We start from the raw sequence: 17545 nt of genomic DNA, 5'->3' as shown, positions 1-17545 counted from the left end.
TTCTTTGTAAGGAAATGTTAAGATTTCTGCTGGGACTTTGAAAATCGGCCGATATTCAGGGAGAACCGGTTTTCTGAGGGGCCGGTTTGGAGAAGTTTCACTGTATATACATGTATAGACTATTTTAACTTTCAAGTGATGGAGACTCAATTTCATACACTTGTAGCATCCTGCCACATACTCCATGAATAAGCCAGATTTTTAAAGTCCCTGTCGTAAACACTATAATGTATGCCTATTTATAAATCAACATACATAGGAATTTGGCAGAAAGTACTGTTTTGACTATAACCATTCATTTACTCTGTTCTCAATGCTGGAAATTTAGTTTAGTTATCGGTCCCTTTTTATTTCCGTGCAGTATCACGGGTAGTGTCCACACTAGTGGGCCCCCTTCCAGGTATCTGGCTGGCTGCACGCATGGCAGATCTCACCTCAGATCTCCATTCTTTCCGGTTTGAGGGTCGGCAGTTGAGAGCTTCCATTCTCTACGATCTTTCTCTGTCAACTCTCTCCAAGATAGCATTGGCCGACCAACTCTACGTCTCCCAGGGACTTGTATATTTAAATCACACTTGACTGCACTGCTGGATCTGACAACGTGGCCATACCAGCGGAGTCTCCTTTCCCTTAAGATGAGGTCGATGCCAAGCCGCCCCAGCAATTCAGTTGAACTTACAGTGGCCATATCTTCAGGCTTGATGTTACAGATCTGTCTTATCATGGCCCTGTCATTGCGTAGTAGGCGATGAAGATTTGGCTTGGTCAGTGTCCAGGTCTCACTGGCATGGAGCATAGCGCTCCGTACACAAGTGTTATACACTCGACCACGGGTCTTATACGACAGGTGGCATGATGTCAGGACTAGTAGCAGCTCCCTGAACTTTTTCCAGGCAGTCTTCACACGCGTAGTGGCTGCAAGGTCACAGCCACCAGCTGCGGGAAGCATGTCTCCGAGGTAGCAGAAGGAGCCTACAACCTCCAACTTGTCCATACCAACTTGGATGTCACTCTGCGGCCTGCCGTCAAGAGGGCAAACAGTTCCTCTGCATCTTGAACATCTGAAGTCAGGGTCCACAGACAGGCGCACGAGCCCACTGCATTTCTTGTGCACCCAGTGCTTGCAGCCATTGCAGAAGATACTATTGCTGCCTACACCTGTACGACAGACAGCACATGGGAAGCTGCCCGAGTCCTGAAGTAGGTCAAGACCCGTACCGCAGATCATGATCTTGATTTTGCCTGCATTCACTCTCAGTCCTTTCCTTTCCATAGCTTCTTTCCAAGTCAGAAGCCTCTTGACACATTCATCCAACAAGTCAGTAATGATAACCAGGTCATCTGCATACAGATCCTCCCATGGAACACCGGTGTGAAATTCGCGTGAAAGAGCCTCAAGTACGATGATGAAAAGCAGAGGGCTGAGTACTGACCCCTGATGGACTCCGACCCTCACAGCAAACTCCTCACTGTAGCCATCACCAACGCGGACACAGCTACGGGCATTTGCATACATCCCCTGCACCAGACACACAATCCACTCTTCCACACCAAGTTTTCGCAGTGCCCACCAGATCACCTTCCGAGGGACATGGTCAAATGCCTTTTCGAGGTCCACGAACGCCACATAAAGCCGTTTGTTTACTGCGAGATATTTTTCCTGCAGCTGCCGAACAACAAATATTGCGTCAGTTGTACCTCTGCCAGGGATGAAGCCAAACTGGGAGTCATCGATTGTCACCAACTGCCTAATAAGGCTGTCCACAATCCTCTCCAGGACTTTCATGACTTGTTCTGTCAGTTTGAGTCCCCGGTAGTTGCCCCTGTCCAGAGCATCACCCTTGCCCTTGTAGAGGCAGACAATGAAACTCTGCTCCCAGTCAGTGGGGACCTTGCCATCACGGACGATTGAGGATGCGAGGTCACGGATCATGGATACACCTGTGTCACCTGCGGCTCTGATCATCTCCACTGCTATTCCCGATGGTCCTGCCGCTTTACCCGACTTCATCTTGGAGATAGCCTTTTTCACCATATCAAATGAGATTGGGACAGGTGGCCCTTCCACTGGTGATTCATCGGTTAGGTGTTCAGGGTCCCATTCAAATTCCACATTTACGAGCCTTTCATAGTGCTCTAGCCAGGCTTTCTCCTTTGCTTCTTGGTTCAGTGACATCTCACCTGCATCATTCTTTACTGGTTTGTCGCCCACTACATCAACATTCTCCCTTCGCATCTGGTTTGCAAGGCGGTACACCTCTGAAGAAAACAACTATTCTCAGCAGGGTGTTTTTGTTCTTTGGGCACATTTCTTGTGTGTGGGATTAAAAAAAGTTCCCCTAATGGTGGCATTATGAAACATATCTTGTTTTGTATAGCTAGCATTTCTAACAAAAAGAAGTTTGTTAAAACAGACATTGTTAAAACTTTACACAACATATTTTGTTTTGTATAGCTAGCATTTCTGACAAAAAGAAGTTTGTTAAAACAGACATGTTGAACCTTTACACAAACACAGATGTGAACCTATTGATATCATGATTTAATCACAAAATATGTGTACTTGTCAGCAGTTTCTGTTATCTAAATGGTTAAGAGCAGAGAGACGTGGTCTCCTGTTTACATGTTGATACATCTTCACTCCAGTTTTCATTAATGTATGGTAGAGTTGATTTTTTGGTACTTTTGTAGATTTTTATTAATATACGGTAAAGTTGACTGTTTGGTACTTTTGTAGATTTTTACCAATCGTCCCACCTGTGAACCACCCTCAGAGAGAATGCGACCAGACACCATCATTGATTATTTACACCGATTTCCTGAAGCTGTGATATCATATCTTGAATACCTCATATTTCAAAAAAAGTTGGAGGTAAATGAAATGAACAGAAATAATGAAAAATGCAGGCTTTTCTTATCAAAGTTTGTCCATTGTCTGTCTGCCATACATTAAACTTTGAATTTTCATATTTTTAACTTCACTTCAAGAAACCCTAATCCAATTTCAACATAATTTTGTACTAAGTAAAGAATTCCCTCCCCCCCAAATTTTTAAATTTGAAAAGCCATGCCTTTTCATCATATAAAAATAACTGGAAATCATGGGGAGAAAAACCCACTGTTTATCAGAAATGAGAGAACTTACATGATACTGCACATTTACAAGTTCATTCTTGCCCCCCCCCCCCCCCCCCCCCCCCCCCCCCTTACATGATGTAGCTGAATGAGGGATTATACACATTTCTGAAGATTTGTAAGAGTTATCACTCTTTCCCAAACAATGACATCTAAGCTGGCTGCCAGTGAGGTGATGACAAAGTATCGAAGGAAGGAGTCATCAAGTTTTATCAAGAAAGAAGTACATACAGGCAAAAATGCCACAGTGGGGCCTCCATAGTGAGCTTCTGAAGGGTGTATAACTATGAATATTGAGGGGGAGAGTGAGGACTTTGTATGCAACATACATTTATGTTAGATTTAGAATTTATGAATAAATTATTGCAGAATTGTAACATTAGTAGTAAAAAGTACATGTACTTTTAACTTTTTTATAAAATCATTTCTGTAATCATAAAATCAAAACATCCATGAAGGTAAAAGCATGAAACAGACCTCAAGGTTTTGTATTCTACTAGGGAGATTTTATGCCTACAATGAATCAGTGATTCTACTGGGAGATTTTATGCCTACAATGAATCAGTGACAAAACCTATTTGAGTTGAGGGGAAGTGATCAGAAATCCTCTGTTTTTAAGTATTAAAATGGTTTAAAATAAGTATTATTTTATGCCCCCTTCAAAGAAGAGGGGCATATTGCTGTGCACCTGTCGGTCTGTATGTCGGTCGGTAGATCACATGTTGTCCGCTCAATATCTTGAGAACCATTCACTTCATGGTAATGATATTTCATATGTGGGTTAATTACAAGTAGAAGAGAACCCCTATTGATTTTCAAGTCAAAGGCCAAGGGTGGGATGGGGGGCATATATGTTTCTGAAACATTTTTATTTACACGATTCCTTCATGTACTTGCTTCTTTTATGATATTAAACTCATCCTATGAAAATGGATTAGAAACAAGATGATCAAAACCTATGAATTATTAGATCAGATAATCATGTATGTATAGGTTAATGTCCAAGTTCCTCAACATTCCTTAAAAGTAATGGAGACAAAGCTAAGTGAATTTAGTTTTTTGTCAGACATTGAACTTTTGATTTCGCCTCTAATGTATCAGAGATGAAAACTTTGAGAAAGGTGAGCTTTATGGCCTGTGGACAGTTTTATGTATCTAGATCTCTGAATAGTGATGGAAAATTTTAAATATGTACACAAATATGACATTGTTCTAGCTTTTTTTTTAATTTAAAATTTCAGAAAGAGAAGTATCATACCCATTTAGCTGTTTTGTATTTAGACTCTGTGTTACAATTAATGAAGGACGCTAATGCCAAAAAGGAACACATAGACATTGCCAGGTAAGTCACGAGGTGTTGATCAGTAGGATCAAGAGTTACCATCACATTTTTATGCCCCGCCATGAATATGACCAGGGCATACAGTTTTTGTCATGTCCATCTTCCATCCTTCTGTCTGTCCCTTCGTCACACTTTGCGTTTAGCTCAGTTTCAAAGAAAGTATTCAAGATATTTTATCAAACCTTATATGATGATACAAATTGGTATCATCTATTCAAATGCATCAATATTTTTTTACCTTGACATTTCCTTTGACCTTGACCTCACTTTTCCCTATTTTGGTGTTTAGCTCAGTTTCAAAGCAACTATTGACAATAATTTTATGAAAATTCTTCCACTGATACATATCAGTGGTAGCTATTCAACTGTAGCATTATTTGTTTTACCTTGACCTTCCCTGTGACCTTGACCACACTATTTCCTATTTGATGGGTAGCTCAGTTTCAAAGCAATTGATGAAGAATTCTTTTGCCCCTTTTCTGAATATGGCCAGGACATATTGTAGAGGAGTGGATTTACAAGTCTGATTTTAATTAAATTGGTGTTTGTTGTGTCAGTTTATGATATCCATGTATATAAATGAGGATCAGCATTTCATGTGATTATAATATTTTTTTCTTTTGTTAGAAGTAACTTTGAATAATGATAACCTTTCTATTGATAGCTAGGCAACTTTTAACCAATGCAAAATTGCTATTTATCTTTACAGCAATTTTCTTTATAGAATTTTAGTTCATTTGAATAATATTCAGAGTGAGGAGAATGGGTGATACTTGAGATTCAAGTTTAAAGATTAAAAAAAAACATTTTGAAAAAAGGTGACTTTTTTTTATTAGAACACTTTGTCATAGAAATAATGCATTAGATTAATAAGGGAGAGTGTTTGAAATGTTTTCCTTTTTATTTATTTGTGATATGACTTGTAAACAACTGAGATTTAACTGTATTAAAGTTTTTTAAAATAGTAAATAACAATAGACAAGAGTGTTTCAAAGGCTCTCTTTATGACTTGAACACAACTCAAATTTACCTGTATAAAGGCTAGCACCACACCAGACTAAGTTCCCTAAAGGTTTTAATCTTGATACTAACACAGCAAAGTGAATTAATTCCCTATTGTGAAAGCACTGCATTTCTCTTCTAATTCATTGATAAGGTGAGTGAAAAAGTGTGCAGCAACTTTCTCTCTCCATTGAAAAGCTATAAAGTTTTTTACATGAAGAAGATCCCCTATGGTCATCCTTAATCTGCCTAATTTTCAAAAAAAAAAAAAGGGGGGGGGGGTCAGTATTTTAATTTTTCCCCCCAAAATGAAAAAAAAAACAACCCTACTTTCCATTGTGAATGTGGCAAAATATCTGGCCATGAAAAGGTACCAATAAATCCCTGGAGTTTTAGCTCACTTTAGCTTTTCTGATCAAAATGTTCCATTGTCTGTTGTTGACTTTGTTGTTGTTGTAAATTTTTACCGAAAAAAACTATAACTAAGTTATAACTTTGTAACTAAGAAAAGTTACAAAAAAGTTATAACTAAGTTATCGGAGTTTGGAACCACTTCTTCAAATAAAGTTATACTTTACTTATAACTCGGGTACAAAAAAGTTATACTCATGTATAAGTTATCATCTTTTATTTCAACATGAATACAAAAAGTGCATAAAAGTTATCAAAAAGTTATACTTCAAAAAAGTTATACTTCACAAAAGTTATCAAAAAGTTATACTTAAGTTATGGAAAAGTTACAAAAAAGTTATACCCAACAAAAATTGTGGAAAAGTTACAAAAAAGTTATACCTGACAAAATTTATGGAAAAGTTACAAAAAAGTTATACCTGACAAAAGTTATGGAAAAGTTACAAAAAAGTTATACCCAACAAAAGTTATGGAGAAAGTTACATAAAAGTTATACCCGACAAAAGTTATGGAAAAGTTACAAAAAAGTTATACCCGACAAAAGTTATGGAAAAGTTACAAAAAAGATGGGGATAATAAGACATTACCGATTATAAACAGCGACTATTATTGGTATGTTAATTTCATTTATAAAGGTGGCCGAGTGGTTAGAGCATCGTGCTCCAAATCACATGGCCTCTCACCTCTGTCGGCGCGGGTTCGAATCCCGCTCGCGCTGGTAAGTGAGAAAGTTTCCCAGTTTACTTTCGGAAGGTCGGTGGTCTCTTCCAAGGTACATTGTATCTGGGTTCTCTCTTCCACCAATAAAAACTGGGTGCCACCAGATAACTGAAAAATTGTTGAGCGTGGCGGAAAACATCAAACAATCAATCATTTTTAAAGTTTGGCACAAAAATATAAATAAAATATTCATCACTAACTCTTTGTACATATTATCACATTAAAAATTGGACAATCCCTTATGAAGGGAATCCCATATATATATATATATATATATATATTTTTGATACTTTTTTGGAAAAGACGTTTTTATATATATGCCTTAATTTGATTTTGATAGACTATGCATACCTAAATTGATGAATAGTGTCTCTTTTAACATGGAACAGAAGTCCATATGGACTTATTTTTAATAAATACTGTGACATATCTCATACATGTGTTCAGTTCATTATTCGTTTCAATTAAACAATTTGACCTGCCATTCTCCATAAATAGCACCTAGTGGTAATTGATCAACAATCATCATACATGGTGTTTTGAATTCTCACGGGTTGTATCAGCGTATAAAGTTCATTAAAAATATAATATATAGAATGTTTTATTGATCGTACAATGCATTTATTATTCTATAAGTAAGGATCCTGGATTTTGTAATTTTTCCATGCAATTTCTAATCAATTCCTTAATCATCCCCCCAAAAGAAAAAGATTTAAAAATTCAACATTGAAATTTCCCTCTGACTAGCTTTTTTGTGGCAAAATAAGAAATGACACAGTTCACTGAAGTGTTTGAAAGTGAATAATCACTAAAAATTTACAGAAGTCAATCCAGTTAAAGACCCAATTTTAAGATAATGTCCCAAAATTGTAAACTGCCTGTCAATCAAACATTTAACAATAGATCTCAGGTGGAGGGACATCTGCAGACACTGGTCTCCAGCTACCCCAGATAGGTGTTTTGATAACAATAACAGCCAGTATCTACAGGCATTGTTTAGATCTTGAGGAAGCCCAGTATACCAGAGTTTTGATAGCATTGACCTGTCCACAACTGCTATTTTCTTGTAATTCAATTGTTTTTAAAAAGACCTCTGAACACTGGAATTTCAATAGTATTTTTTCCCCCTTTATATACATGTATTATAAATTACACAATCAGAAATCAAACAATAATTTCTAAAACTTATAACTTATTGAAATAATTTATGTCATGAATTTTTTTATACCTCTATATTTATAACAGAAATTATTCATTGAGTCAATGACTGAGAGAGAGGGGGTGGGTGTAGAATGTGTGTCATCTACCCTTACATGTAGGAATACAACCATTATTCAAACACTATGACCACAGAAACTCTGCAAAGGTCCCTGAGACAGGTCCTGTGTATATCAAGACAGCATGGACAGGTAGATTTCTACCATGTTTTGTCTGTATTTCTTAGAGTGTCATGGGATATAGCAATTAACACCTTGGTAGACCCTGGCCACTCCAGGTAAATAACATCTGTTTAGATTGGGCTCCACCTACATTTTCACAGACCAAAGGGTCATGAGATAGGTCTTTAACATTCAGTTAATTACTATGAAAGTGTCAAAAAGTATTGGTAACCCCCACCCTCAAATGACAAAGTCCCAAAACTGGTACATAAATATTGGATATGCTTGAAAATGGCTAAGTCCAGAAAAGTTACATTTTAGTTATACATGAAAATGACAAAGTTCAAAAAGTTACACTTTAGTTATACATGAAAATGGTTAAGTCCAGAAAAGTTACTTTTTAGTTATAACTTTTTTGTACCTCAAGGCCTAGGTATAATTAAGTTATACTTTAGTTATAACTTAGTTATAACTCATTTCGGTATGGGAACTCTTCACATTTTCTTCTTCTTCCTCAGAATCACTTAACCAATTTCAACCAAACTTGGCACAAAGCATCCTTTGGTGAAGGGGATTCAAGTTTGTTCAAATGAGGAGCAATGCCCTTTTTCAAGGGGAGATAATAGCAAAATAGTGAAGATACACTGACAAATTTTAAAATTCTTCTTCTCCTGAATCAGCAAGCCAATTTCAATCAACTTGGTATAAATTATCCTTAGGTGAAGGGGATTCAAGTTTGTACAATTGAAGAGCCATGCCCCCCTTCAAAGGGGAAATAATCACAAAAATGCAAAAATAGGGTGGGCTCATTTAAAAATCTTTTTCTCAAGAACCACTTGGCTAGAAAAGTTTAAATTTACATGGAAGGTTCCTGACAGTGCAAAATTCATGGCCCCTGGGGGTAGAGTAGGGACACAATAGGGGATCAAAGTTTTACATGCAAATATAATAGGAAAAAATCTTTATAAATCCCCTTCTCAAGAACCACTAGTCCAGACAAGTTCAAATTTACATGGCAGCTGCAGATTGATGTTTGTGAAAATCATGGCCCCCGGGGCTTATAATCTTTAATTTCCTTGCAACTCCTTGCCAGCTCAAAATTATGTGTAGGACCTATTTAGTCGTGGATTTGTGAGTTCCTTAGTGTGTCCGTCAGTGATGGGCCAATGGACTGACATTTAATTGAAACACCACTGGTACCTGCTTATTGAATGCATTGATAGCTTATTGATTGTTTGGAGTTTGAATTACTCAAAAGTTCTTAGCTATAGGTCAGTTGAAAAGCAGTTTTCTCTGGTTCCAATTTCTAGGCCAGTCTAGCATCTTCTGTGACCCATGTTTTGTACATGTCAAGATATCTGAATTAATTTTCTTTTTTTTTTGGATTAGCTTGAATCTAAGCAATTAGAATGATTCAATCTTATATTAGATAATGTATCTATTAAAAACAACATAGAGACATTAACTAGATTATGTCATTCAAATTCATAAAATTTTTCCCTGTATTGGACTTTCATCAAATTCAGTGGATTCATCAAGTGTAGAGGACAAAAGAACCATTTTTTCGATGTGTATAAAGGCTGATTACTGAATAGGCAATGGACAGTGTGTGCCTTATTGGTTATGTTAAAAAATCAGATAATCTTTCATATTGATTTTTCTTTCTTTTGTAGATCCAAGCTTCGACATATGCTACAGATGTCCAGCCTTTATCGAATTCAGCTTATTTTAGGGAAAGCAAAAGAAACAAATATGCATGCTGAATGTGCAATTCTGTATGGCAAGGTATTTATAACCCACACAGTGTACAGGTTGACATGAGGGGATTTGAAAATGAGACTGGCAGTCGGGTGTCATATGGCATGATTTACAGATGGATAAAATAACAGTTTTTAGATGCATAACATATTATGTTTGAAGGTCTGCTCAGCTGTGGTTTTCTAAAGTCTGACTCTAGTTTTAAGACACTCAGTTATGTCATCAGTCATTTCTTGTCATTACACTCGCAGTATAACCCAGTGATAAGGAGGCAGCTTAATGTTGTCTATGTTGTTTGTTATCGGCATTTTTCTGTATTTTGCAATCCATGGGGAGTCACTTCATTTTATGTTTTAATTCATGATAAACGTGTTCATTCTTCACTGTACACAGTTGATGAAATGTTCATACGATGCACAGTTCAAGTATATAGCACTAGATTCTCACTGTCTATTTTAATGATTTCCTGTATACGTTTTCATGCAGTTTTAAATTCACGATTTTCATGTCAAAAGTGCTGTAGTTGTTCGGTTATATTGTTACAGTTTTAATTTCACTGAGAATCTTGTTCTATCAGTGGAATTTTCCTATCCCACACTTGTACTAATGAAGGATTCTATTAATCACTGCAGTAAACGGTAGCAAAAGTAGAGGTATGTGCAGTTGTGTTTCAGGTTTAATAATGTATGTACTGCATAGATAGACATGCTCCTGGAACAACTGATATTTTTAGGTTTTTAGCTCACCTGAGCTTAAAGCTCAAGTGAGCTTTTCTGATCGCCTGTTGTCCGTCATCTGTCTGTCTGTAAACTTTTACATTTTCGATTTCTTCTCCGGAACCACAGGGCCAATTTCAACCAAACTTGGCCAAAAGCATCCTTAAGTGAAGGGCTTTCAAGTTTGTTCAAATGAAATGTCCCTTTCAAAGGGGAGATAATGACAAAAATGCAAAAATAGGGTGGGGTCATTTAAAAATCTTCTCAAGAACCACTGGGCCAGAAAAGCTGAAATTTACACGAAAGCTTCCTGACATAGTGCAGATTCAAGTCATGGCCCCCGGGGGTTGGATGAGGCCACTATAGGGGATCAAAGTTTTGCATACAAATTTATAGGAAAAATCTTTAAAAATCTTCTCAAGAACCACTGAGCCAGAAAAGCTGAAATTTACATAAAAGCTTCCTGACATAGTGCAGATTTAAGTTTGTTAAAATCATGGCCCCCAGGGGTAGGATGGGGCTACAGGGGGGGGGGGGGGGGATCAAAGTTTTGCTTGCATATATTTAGGGAAAATCTTTAAAAATCTTCTTCTCAAAAACTACTGGGCCAGGAAAGTGGAAATTTACAGGAAAGCTTTCTAACATAGTGCAGATTCAAGTTTATTAAAATCATGGCCCCAGGGGTAAGATGAGGCGACAATAGGGGATCAAAGTTTTACATACAAATATATAGGGAAAATCATTAAAAATCTTCTGAAAAATCACTGGGTCAGAAAAGTTTACATTCACATCAAAGCTTCCTGACATAGTTCAGATTCAATATTGAAAAAAAATCATGGCCCCCGGGAGTAGGTTGGGGCCACAATAGGGATCAAAGTTTTACATGCTAATATATAGGGAAAATCTTTAAATATGAGCCAAGGTGACTCAGGTGAACGATGTGGCCCATGGGCCTCTTGTTCAGTTTGTTTTGTTGTTTGCAGTTAGAGGAGCATGATAAGGCCTTACGGATTCTTGTGCACAAGCTCAAGGACTATGGAGCTGCTGAGAATTATTGCATGGTAAACTCAAGTGGCAAGGATCCGATGACGCGGAAAAGACTGTTCCACGCTCTTCTCAATGTTTATCTGGATCCGACTTACGAGTAAGTAGAATATACAATTCCTATTGCTATGTAAGCAAACTTTTTCTTCTATTAGAAAAGGTTGTTAAATATCAATATTTATTAGCATTCATACACTTGTGTATAACGGTATGATTTTATGATGTAGTAAGGAAAAGGGACATTACCCCCATCCAAATTGTGCTTTTAATTAATTGGAGTTGTCTTTCTTTTCCCATCAGACAAAAAGACCAGCTGATTAGGCCTGCTGTGGAGCTGTTGAATAATAATGTGGCAGACTTTGACACTGTCAAGGTAGGGTTAGTCAAAGTGGCAAATTTTGTGCAGTGTTTGTCTAGAAATTATGTAAATTTTGCTGGAAAATCCTGTTCAACAACCGATGTGATTGATACATGTACAAATCTAAACATTTATTACTGAGTGAAGGATTTCCGAAAGGAACAATGGGATAAAATAAAATTCAAAATCAAACTGTTGACTTTATTGTTTTGCTTGCAGTGTTTGAATATTTATGCATTAATCTTTGATAGACATCATTGAAGCTTTATTGAAAATGATATCAAGAGTACCCAATTATGAACAACCATAAAATAAGGTATAAAACTTTGTGCAGGTTCTTCAATCATTACCAGACCATTGGTCAGTCCATATCGTTTCCCAGTTCCTGTCTCGCGCTGTCCGGAAAAGCATGAACTTAAGTCGGAACACTCGCATAGAGAGGATGATGTCGAGGGGGGAGAATTTACGTGTGAAACAGACGAGCATAGCACTCCAGCGCGAGTATGTGACAATGAATGATGATAGGTAAGATGCCTGGGTTTACATATGTATCTAGCTTGCAAACATCTCCCGCTATAGTCTCTTGCTGTTGTCAGTGGTGATCATTGAGAGTCTTGTTCATTTTGAATGGAAACATTTTCAATGAGGTTTTGTGAATGAGCATGAGTGGAAAACTTGATGAAGATTTGCCAGCAGCTATGGTAGAAAAAAAAATATGGATAGATAAGATTAGAACACAGGTATGTGTGTCAGAGTTTGCCGAGGGTAAAAGTTTGACATTTTGTGGGTAGTAAAACACTTAAGATTGACACAGTTGTCATTAAGATGTTCACACAGATACACATTTTACTAATGCAACACCTTCACTCTATTATGTACGAATTTTGGCTTGTTGAAATGGATGTAGATATTACCTTGAAACAATTTTTCCACTATGTCTCATTCCAATTTGTGTTATTGTATCTCATGCCCACAACACTGCTCTCTATTTGTAAGCTGAGTGAAGAAACATGTACTGACATTTGTACTACTAGCATACCTATAATTACGACATTGGGATTGAATTAGGTACCACAGATGTGATTATTAGTAAACATCAGATTTCATACAACACAGCGGAAATTGAAGTCATCATGCCTGAAGGTCTTTCCTATCTCCAATACCACTGTGTATTGTTTGTACTTCAAGAATAATGAATATTCTATTCCCTGCAAGCCACAATGCATTATTCTTAGATTATATTTTTCCATATTTGACATGTCCAAGTATTCTCTAGGAAAGACAACTAACAAGATAAAACTGATTACACAGCATTTTTTTTTAAGCGTCCTTCAATGATGAGTACTTAGCCATTAGCCGATGTTTGAGAATCGTTTGATCATTTTTTACTTTACTGATGTTCAGTTTGTTCGTCTAATCAGTGCCTTAACGATGTCCCGGTATTAATGAATCAGTGTCATTTGTCTTCATAATATCATCACTTATTACATGTATCATTCATGATTACGTAATGTGCATGGCTGCCAATTTTTTTTTTATATTGTGAAGTGCAGGTTAATTAGTGGAAGTGCATAATTTCTTCCTACATTCAGCAAAGTCATCCATTGCTAATCTAACCCTGAAAGCTAAGGAAATTGTTATTTTTTGGCCTTTTATGGCGCTAAGCAGAAGAGTCCTGGGTTCTTCCTTGATGACCAGTCCACTACAAGTTAATACCCAAACCAGCTGGGTGGACTGAGACAATGCAAATAAAGGGCCTGGTCAAAAACACATCAAAAAGACCATGCAAAGATTTGAACTGAAAACCTCTGGATTATCAAGCTACAAATTCAAACCCATAAGACGGCTTGGTCATGACCATTGTTATAATAGACCCAGAAAACCATGTTTTTATTTATTTTTTTTTAATGTGCATTTGTACACCCATCATTGAGTACTGGTTTTCATCGATGTTTTTGTGTGTCAGCCCATTCATTGATATGTGTTTATTAAGTGGTCAGTGCTGGCCTGAGGGTACTGTAGATAGTAACAAGATTGTCCGATTACATTGTAAAGAAATGCCAATCCAAGTTTTGATCAGTTCATTTAGTCATTAGAAAGATGGAAAGCTGTAGAGAGGCTCCTCCATCTCCCCATTGTGACAGGTTTATCATAGAATCTGTACCATTTTTTTTTGGTCTGATCCATTTTCAGTGAATGGATGAGAGGCCCAGGTGAATTCATTAAGCCAAGGATTACTTAACACTATAAGATATGGAAGACATGTCCATGAATTTCACATCTCTGTAAGGTATCTGAAAAGGCTGTTCTGTGTGTGATGAATTGTGCACTCATATCACAATGGTGTTGTTTTTTTCAGATGCATTAAATCATTTTGATGTGATTGTTAACTTTTTTTTTTAGTCAAAGAAAGGAGGCTATGATCAAATGCATTAAAGTTTTTTTTTTTTTTTTTTTTTTTTACCTCAAATGAATTGACAGACAAGGTTATAAATGTCTAAATCAACCAATGGTAAAAATGATAGTATAAATGATTGTTAACATGAAATTTTCACTGATTGTCTGTATATCTTGTACAATATTATCCACAGGTAAATGACCTATGACTGTTTTAGATTGAAGTTTTCATCACATCTTGCAGACTACCAGTATTTCAACATAGCTGACACAATTACCCAAAAGGGGATCTCCCTTTTCAGTTGTAACCCTGACTTATCATGTATTGTGTTGAAGTTTACATTAGAATTCAATCACCAGTCCTTTTAAGGAGATCTTTTGTGCAGGAAGGAAGATTCTACATGATGGAGGGGTCTGCTCTAGAATTTAATCAAGACAGTCAGCTTTTCTTGTCACCAAGTATCACAAATGTCTATGTACCCTTAATTCAAAAATAATGTTTTAACATACAATTTACTCTCAAGTTACCTTTAATATAGATATTCAAAGGTAACAAGTCAAGTTGTTTACTCTAATGAAATCCGGTTTTATGGCGTTGGTTCACCTATATAGAGACAGTGTAGTCTGAGAAATCTATTTTATGGATACTTTTGTGAAGCCTGAAAAATTACTGCAGTAATTAAACTGTAACTTTCTTAACCAAAGAGAGAGGGAGTATTTTGTCAGGGTTTGATAATCTCAGAAATTCAGGTTGTTAGTCCTAATTGCTGTCAAGAAGTCAAGCATGTAATGCGATGAATCAGGTTTGAGAGACGATACATTGTGGGAAAAAAGTTTTTAGTACACCAGGAAGAAAAGATTTGTCATTCGTCAAAAGAGCTGTTTTCTCTCGTGTACCTTTTTCATTGTGAGGTCCCCTACAGAAGTCAGTAGTTGGTTGGGTTTAGTGTATGGCATGTTGTATGGATGAGGTCCCCTACAAATGTCAGTAGTTGGTTGGTTTAAGTATATAACATGTTGTATGGATGAGGTCCCCTACAGAAGTCAGTAGTTGGTTGGGTTTAGTGTATAACATGTTGTATGGATGAGGTCCCCTACAGAAGTCAATAGTTGGTTGGGTTTAGTGTATGACATGTTGTATGGATGAGGTCCCCTACAGAAGTCAGTAGTTGGTTGGGTTTAGTGTATAACATGTTGTATGGATGAGGTCCCCTACAGAAGTCAGTAGTTGGTTGGGTTTAGTGTATGACATGTTGTATGGATGAGGTCCCCTACAGAAGTCAGTAGTTGGTTGGGTTTAGTATATAACATGTTGTATGAATGGTATGCATCTTCCAATGGTCATGTATTACTCTTTGATTTTTGGCCTTAATTTTATCATTTACACTGGCAATCATTGGGTTCTGATGAATTCTCCAATGACAATTAAGATTACCAAATTGAATTGTTTTGTACAAAATATCAATTCAATGATAGTATGCATGTCTTAATATTTACATTTCGAATGTTTTTGCCTTTTATATCTGTACTAATTGTGATGATAGACAGTTCCTCACGAATGCTCTATTTTGTAAACAATGCATGTATGAATACAGTACTACTTAAAGAATATAATGCATCTTTTTTTAAGCTAATTAACACACTTCGTGAAACGCGTCATGAAACGCGTCATGAAACACGTCATGAAACGCGTCATGAAACACGTCATGAAACGCAGTTGTTCATACCCTCACTTATTTTCAAAAATGAAAGTTTATATCTTAATTGTATGTTATTTACTATGCTGTGCAGGGTGTATATTAAATATTATTATATAGCCAATAAATAGTCCTATATAAAATCTGCGTAAAATCTAGAGAATGTTAGCGTTCAATATCCTGAGAATTTATTGAACACTAACTTTGCATTGCGTTAACTGTATGCGCCCGAAACATTCCGAGTATGAGCGTTCAATATTGACGTTACCGTAACGACGTAAACAAGCCAAAATGGCAGACGACGGTCCTCCGAATCTTACAGAGCCGGTATTTGATATTTACTTAAGCAAAATGTTTTACTGTACATAAATTATGATGTTCCCATTTACAAAATCAGTTTGCTTCATGCATTAATGAAGGGTTAAATATTGAACAGTTAAGAAATGCATGCTGTTATTGCACACTGCCAATATTGATGAATTCTCGTCTATTTTGGAGTAGTTTGAGTGAAAAGGGATATAATTTAACAACTAAATACTTTAGCTATATAATAAAAGGGTTATTGAACTTATATAGGTGAATATTGGCACTCGTTGGCTGTCAAAATGCACTCGCAAGCTCGTGCATTTTCACAGCCAACTCGTGCCAATATTCACCAATATAAGTTCAATAACCCTATAATATGCAATCTAATTGCATTTAAGTTAATTTCATTAAATAACATGTTAAACTTTTTAATGGAAAGGTTATCTATAGCAAAAAGAAATGTGTGACTGGATTTTTGCCAAATAGGTATTCATCATTTAAAGGAATTTCATTCAAGTTCCAGATTAAGTAAATATCAGGAATGCATATTTAAATGTTTCAAGAAACCGAAAACACTGTGAACCATTTTGAAGTCATAAAACATATGGGTATGTTACATGTTTCTTTCACAGTGCAACACAAAACATATTGATCTTGAATTCTTTTCTTTGAAGGATTTATATTTATGGGTGTATAAAGTACATAGAATGATAAATGTTTTATCAGGGTATAAAGTAAACACTGAGGAGTTCTGACAGGCAATGGGACAGGCTGAATCGTACATGCATATAGATTTCAAATAACCCAGAAGGTTATCTATGTATCAGCAGGATATTTTATAATCAGTCTTTTGGTATCCCTCACTATGTTGATGTCACAGTCATGTGAACTATCGTTTTTCTATCAATGTTTTTTAAAGCAATCTTCTGCTCTACTTGAAATGAAACTGAAATTTGTCATACATCTTGCACCTTTATTTTTCCCTTTAAAAATCATTGCTATTAAAACACGTCATTTTGCCTATTAGGCGAATAAGTCTGAAATCTTTCACTCTTGTTCTCACAGTCATGTGAGCTATCTTTTTTATATCAAAGATACTACACGTATCAAAAATGATGTTTGTGAAACACTAGCCTTTTATGTTACCTGTACAGCAAGGTATATACAGTGACCTAGGATGTCAATTGGGGCACCCCCCCCTCCTCCTCCCCTCCCACCTTTGAAAAATTTGTACTTGGAGCCATCTGGACCCCACCAGAAATTTATTTTAAAACCACCAC

The 17545-nt window shown here is 36.5% G+C and overlaps 1 protein-coding gene and 1 long non-coding RNA gene across 2 annotated transcripts in view; one reads left to right on the top strand and one right to left on the bottom strand.

Moving 5' to 3' along the window:
* LOC125648358 (transforming growth factor-beta receptor-associated protein 1-like) overlaps positions 1–17545 on the top strand; it is a 71751-nt gene that overhangs the window by 44374 nt on the left and 9832 nt on the right. The window contains exons 25-30 of the mRNA XM_048875371.2: positions 2738–2872; positions 4377–4477; positions 9663–9774; positions 11447–11607; positions 11808–11880; positions 12200–12390. Of these exons, the coding sequence (XP_048731328.2) occupies positions 2738–2872; positions 4377–4477; positions 9663–9774; positions 11447–11607; positions 11808–11880; positions 12200–12390 (773 nt within the window). The remainder of the gene's footprint in view (positions 1–2737; positions 2873–4376; positions 4478–9662; positions 9775–11446; positions 11608–11807; positions 11881–12199; positions 12391–17545) is intronic.
* LOC130046960 (uncharacterized) lies at positions 12053–12875 on the bottom strand. The gene is made up of 2 exons (XR_008796039.1): positions 12780–12875; positions 12053–12561 (listed from the first exon to the last, which is right to left on the bottom strand). It is a non-coding gene; the product is annotated as an uncharacterized LOC130046960 (long non-coding RNA).

The sequence above is a fragment of the Ostrea edulis genome, chromosome 6 (genome assembly GCF_947568905.1).
Source record: "Ostrea edulis chromosome 6, xbOstEdul1.1, whole genome shotgun sequence".
NCBI classification, from domain to species: domain Eukaryota; kingdom Metazoa; phylum Mollusca; class Bivalvia; order Ostreida; family Ostreidae; genus Ostrea; species Ostrea edulis.
Note: the sequence above shows the minus strand (reverse complement) of the source record. Positions and strands in the feature narration are given on the sequence as shown.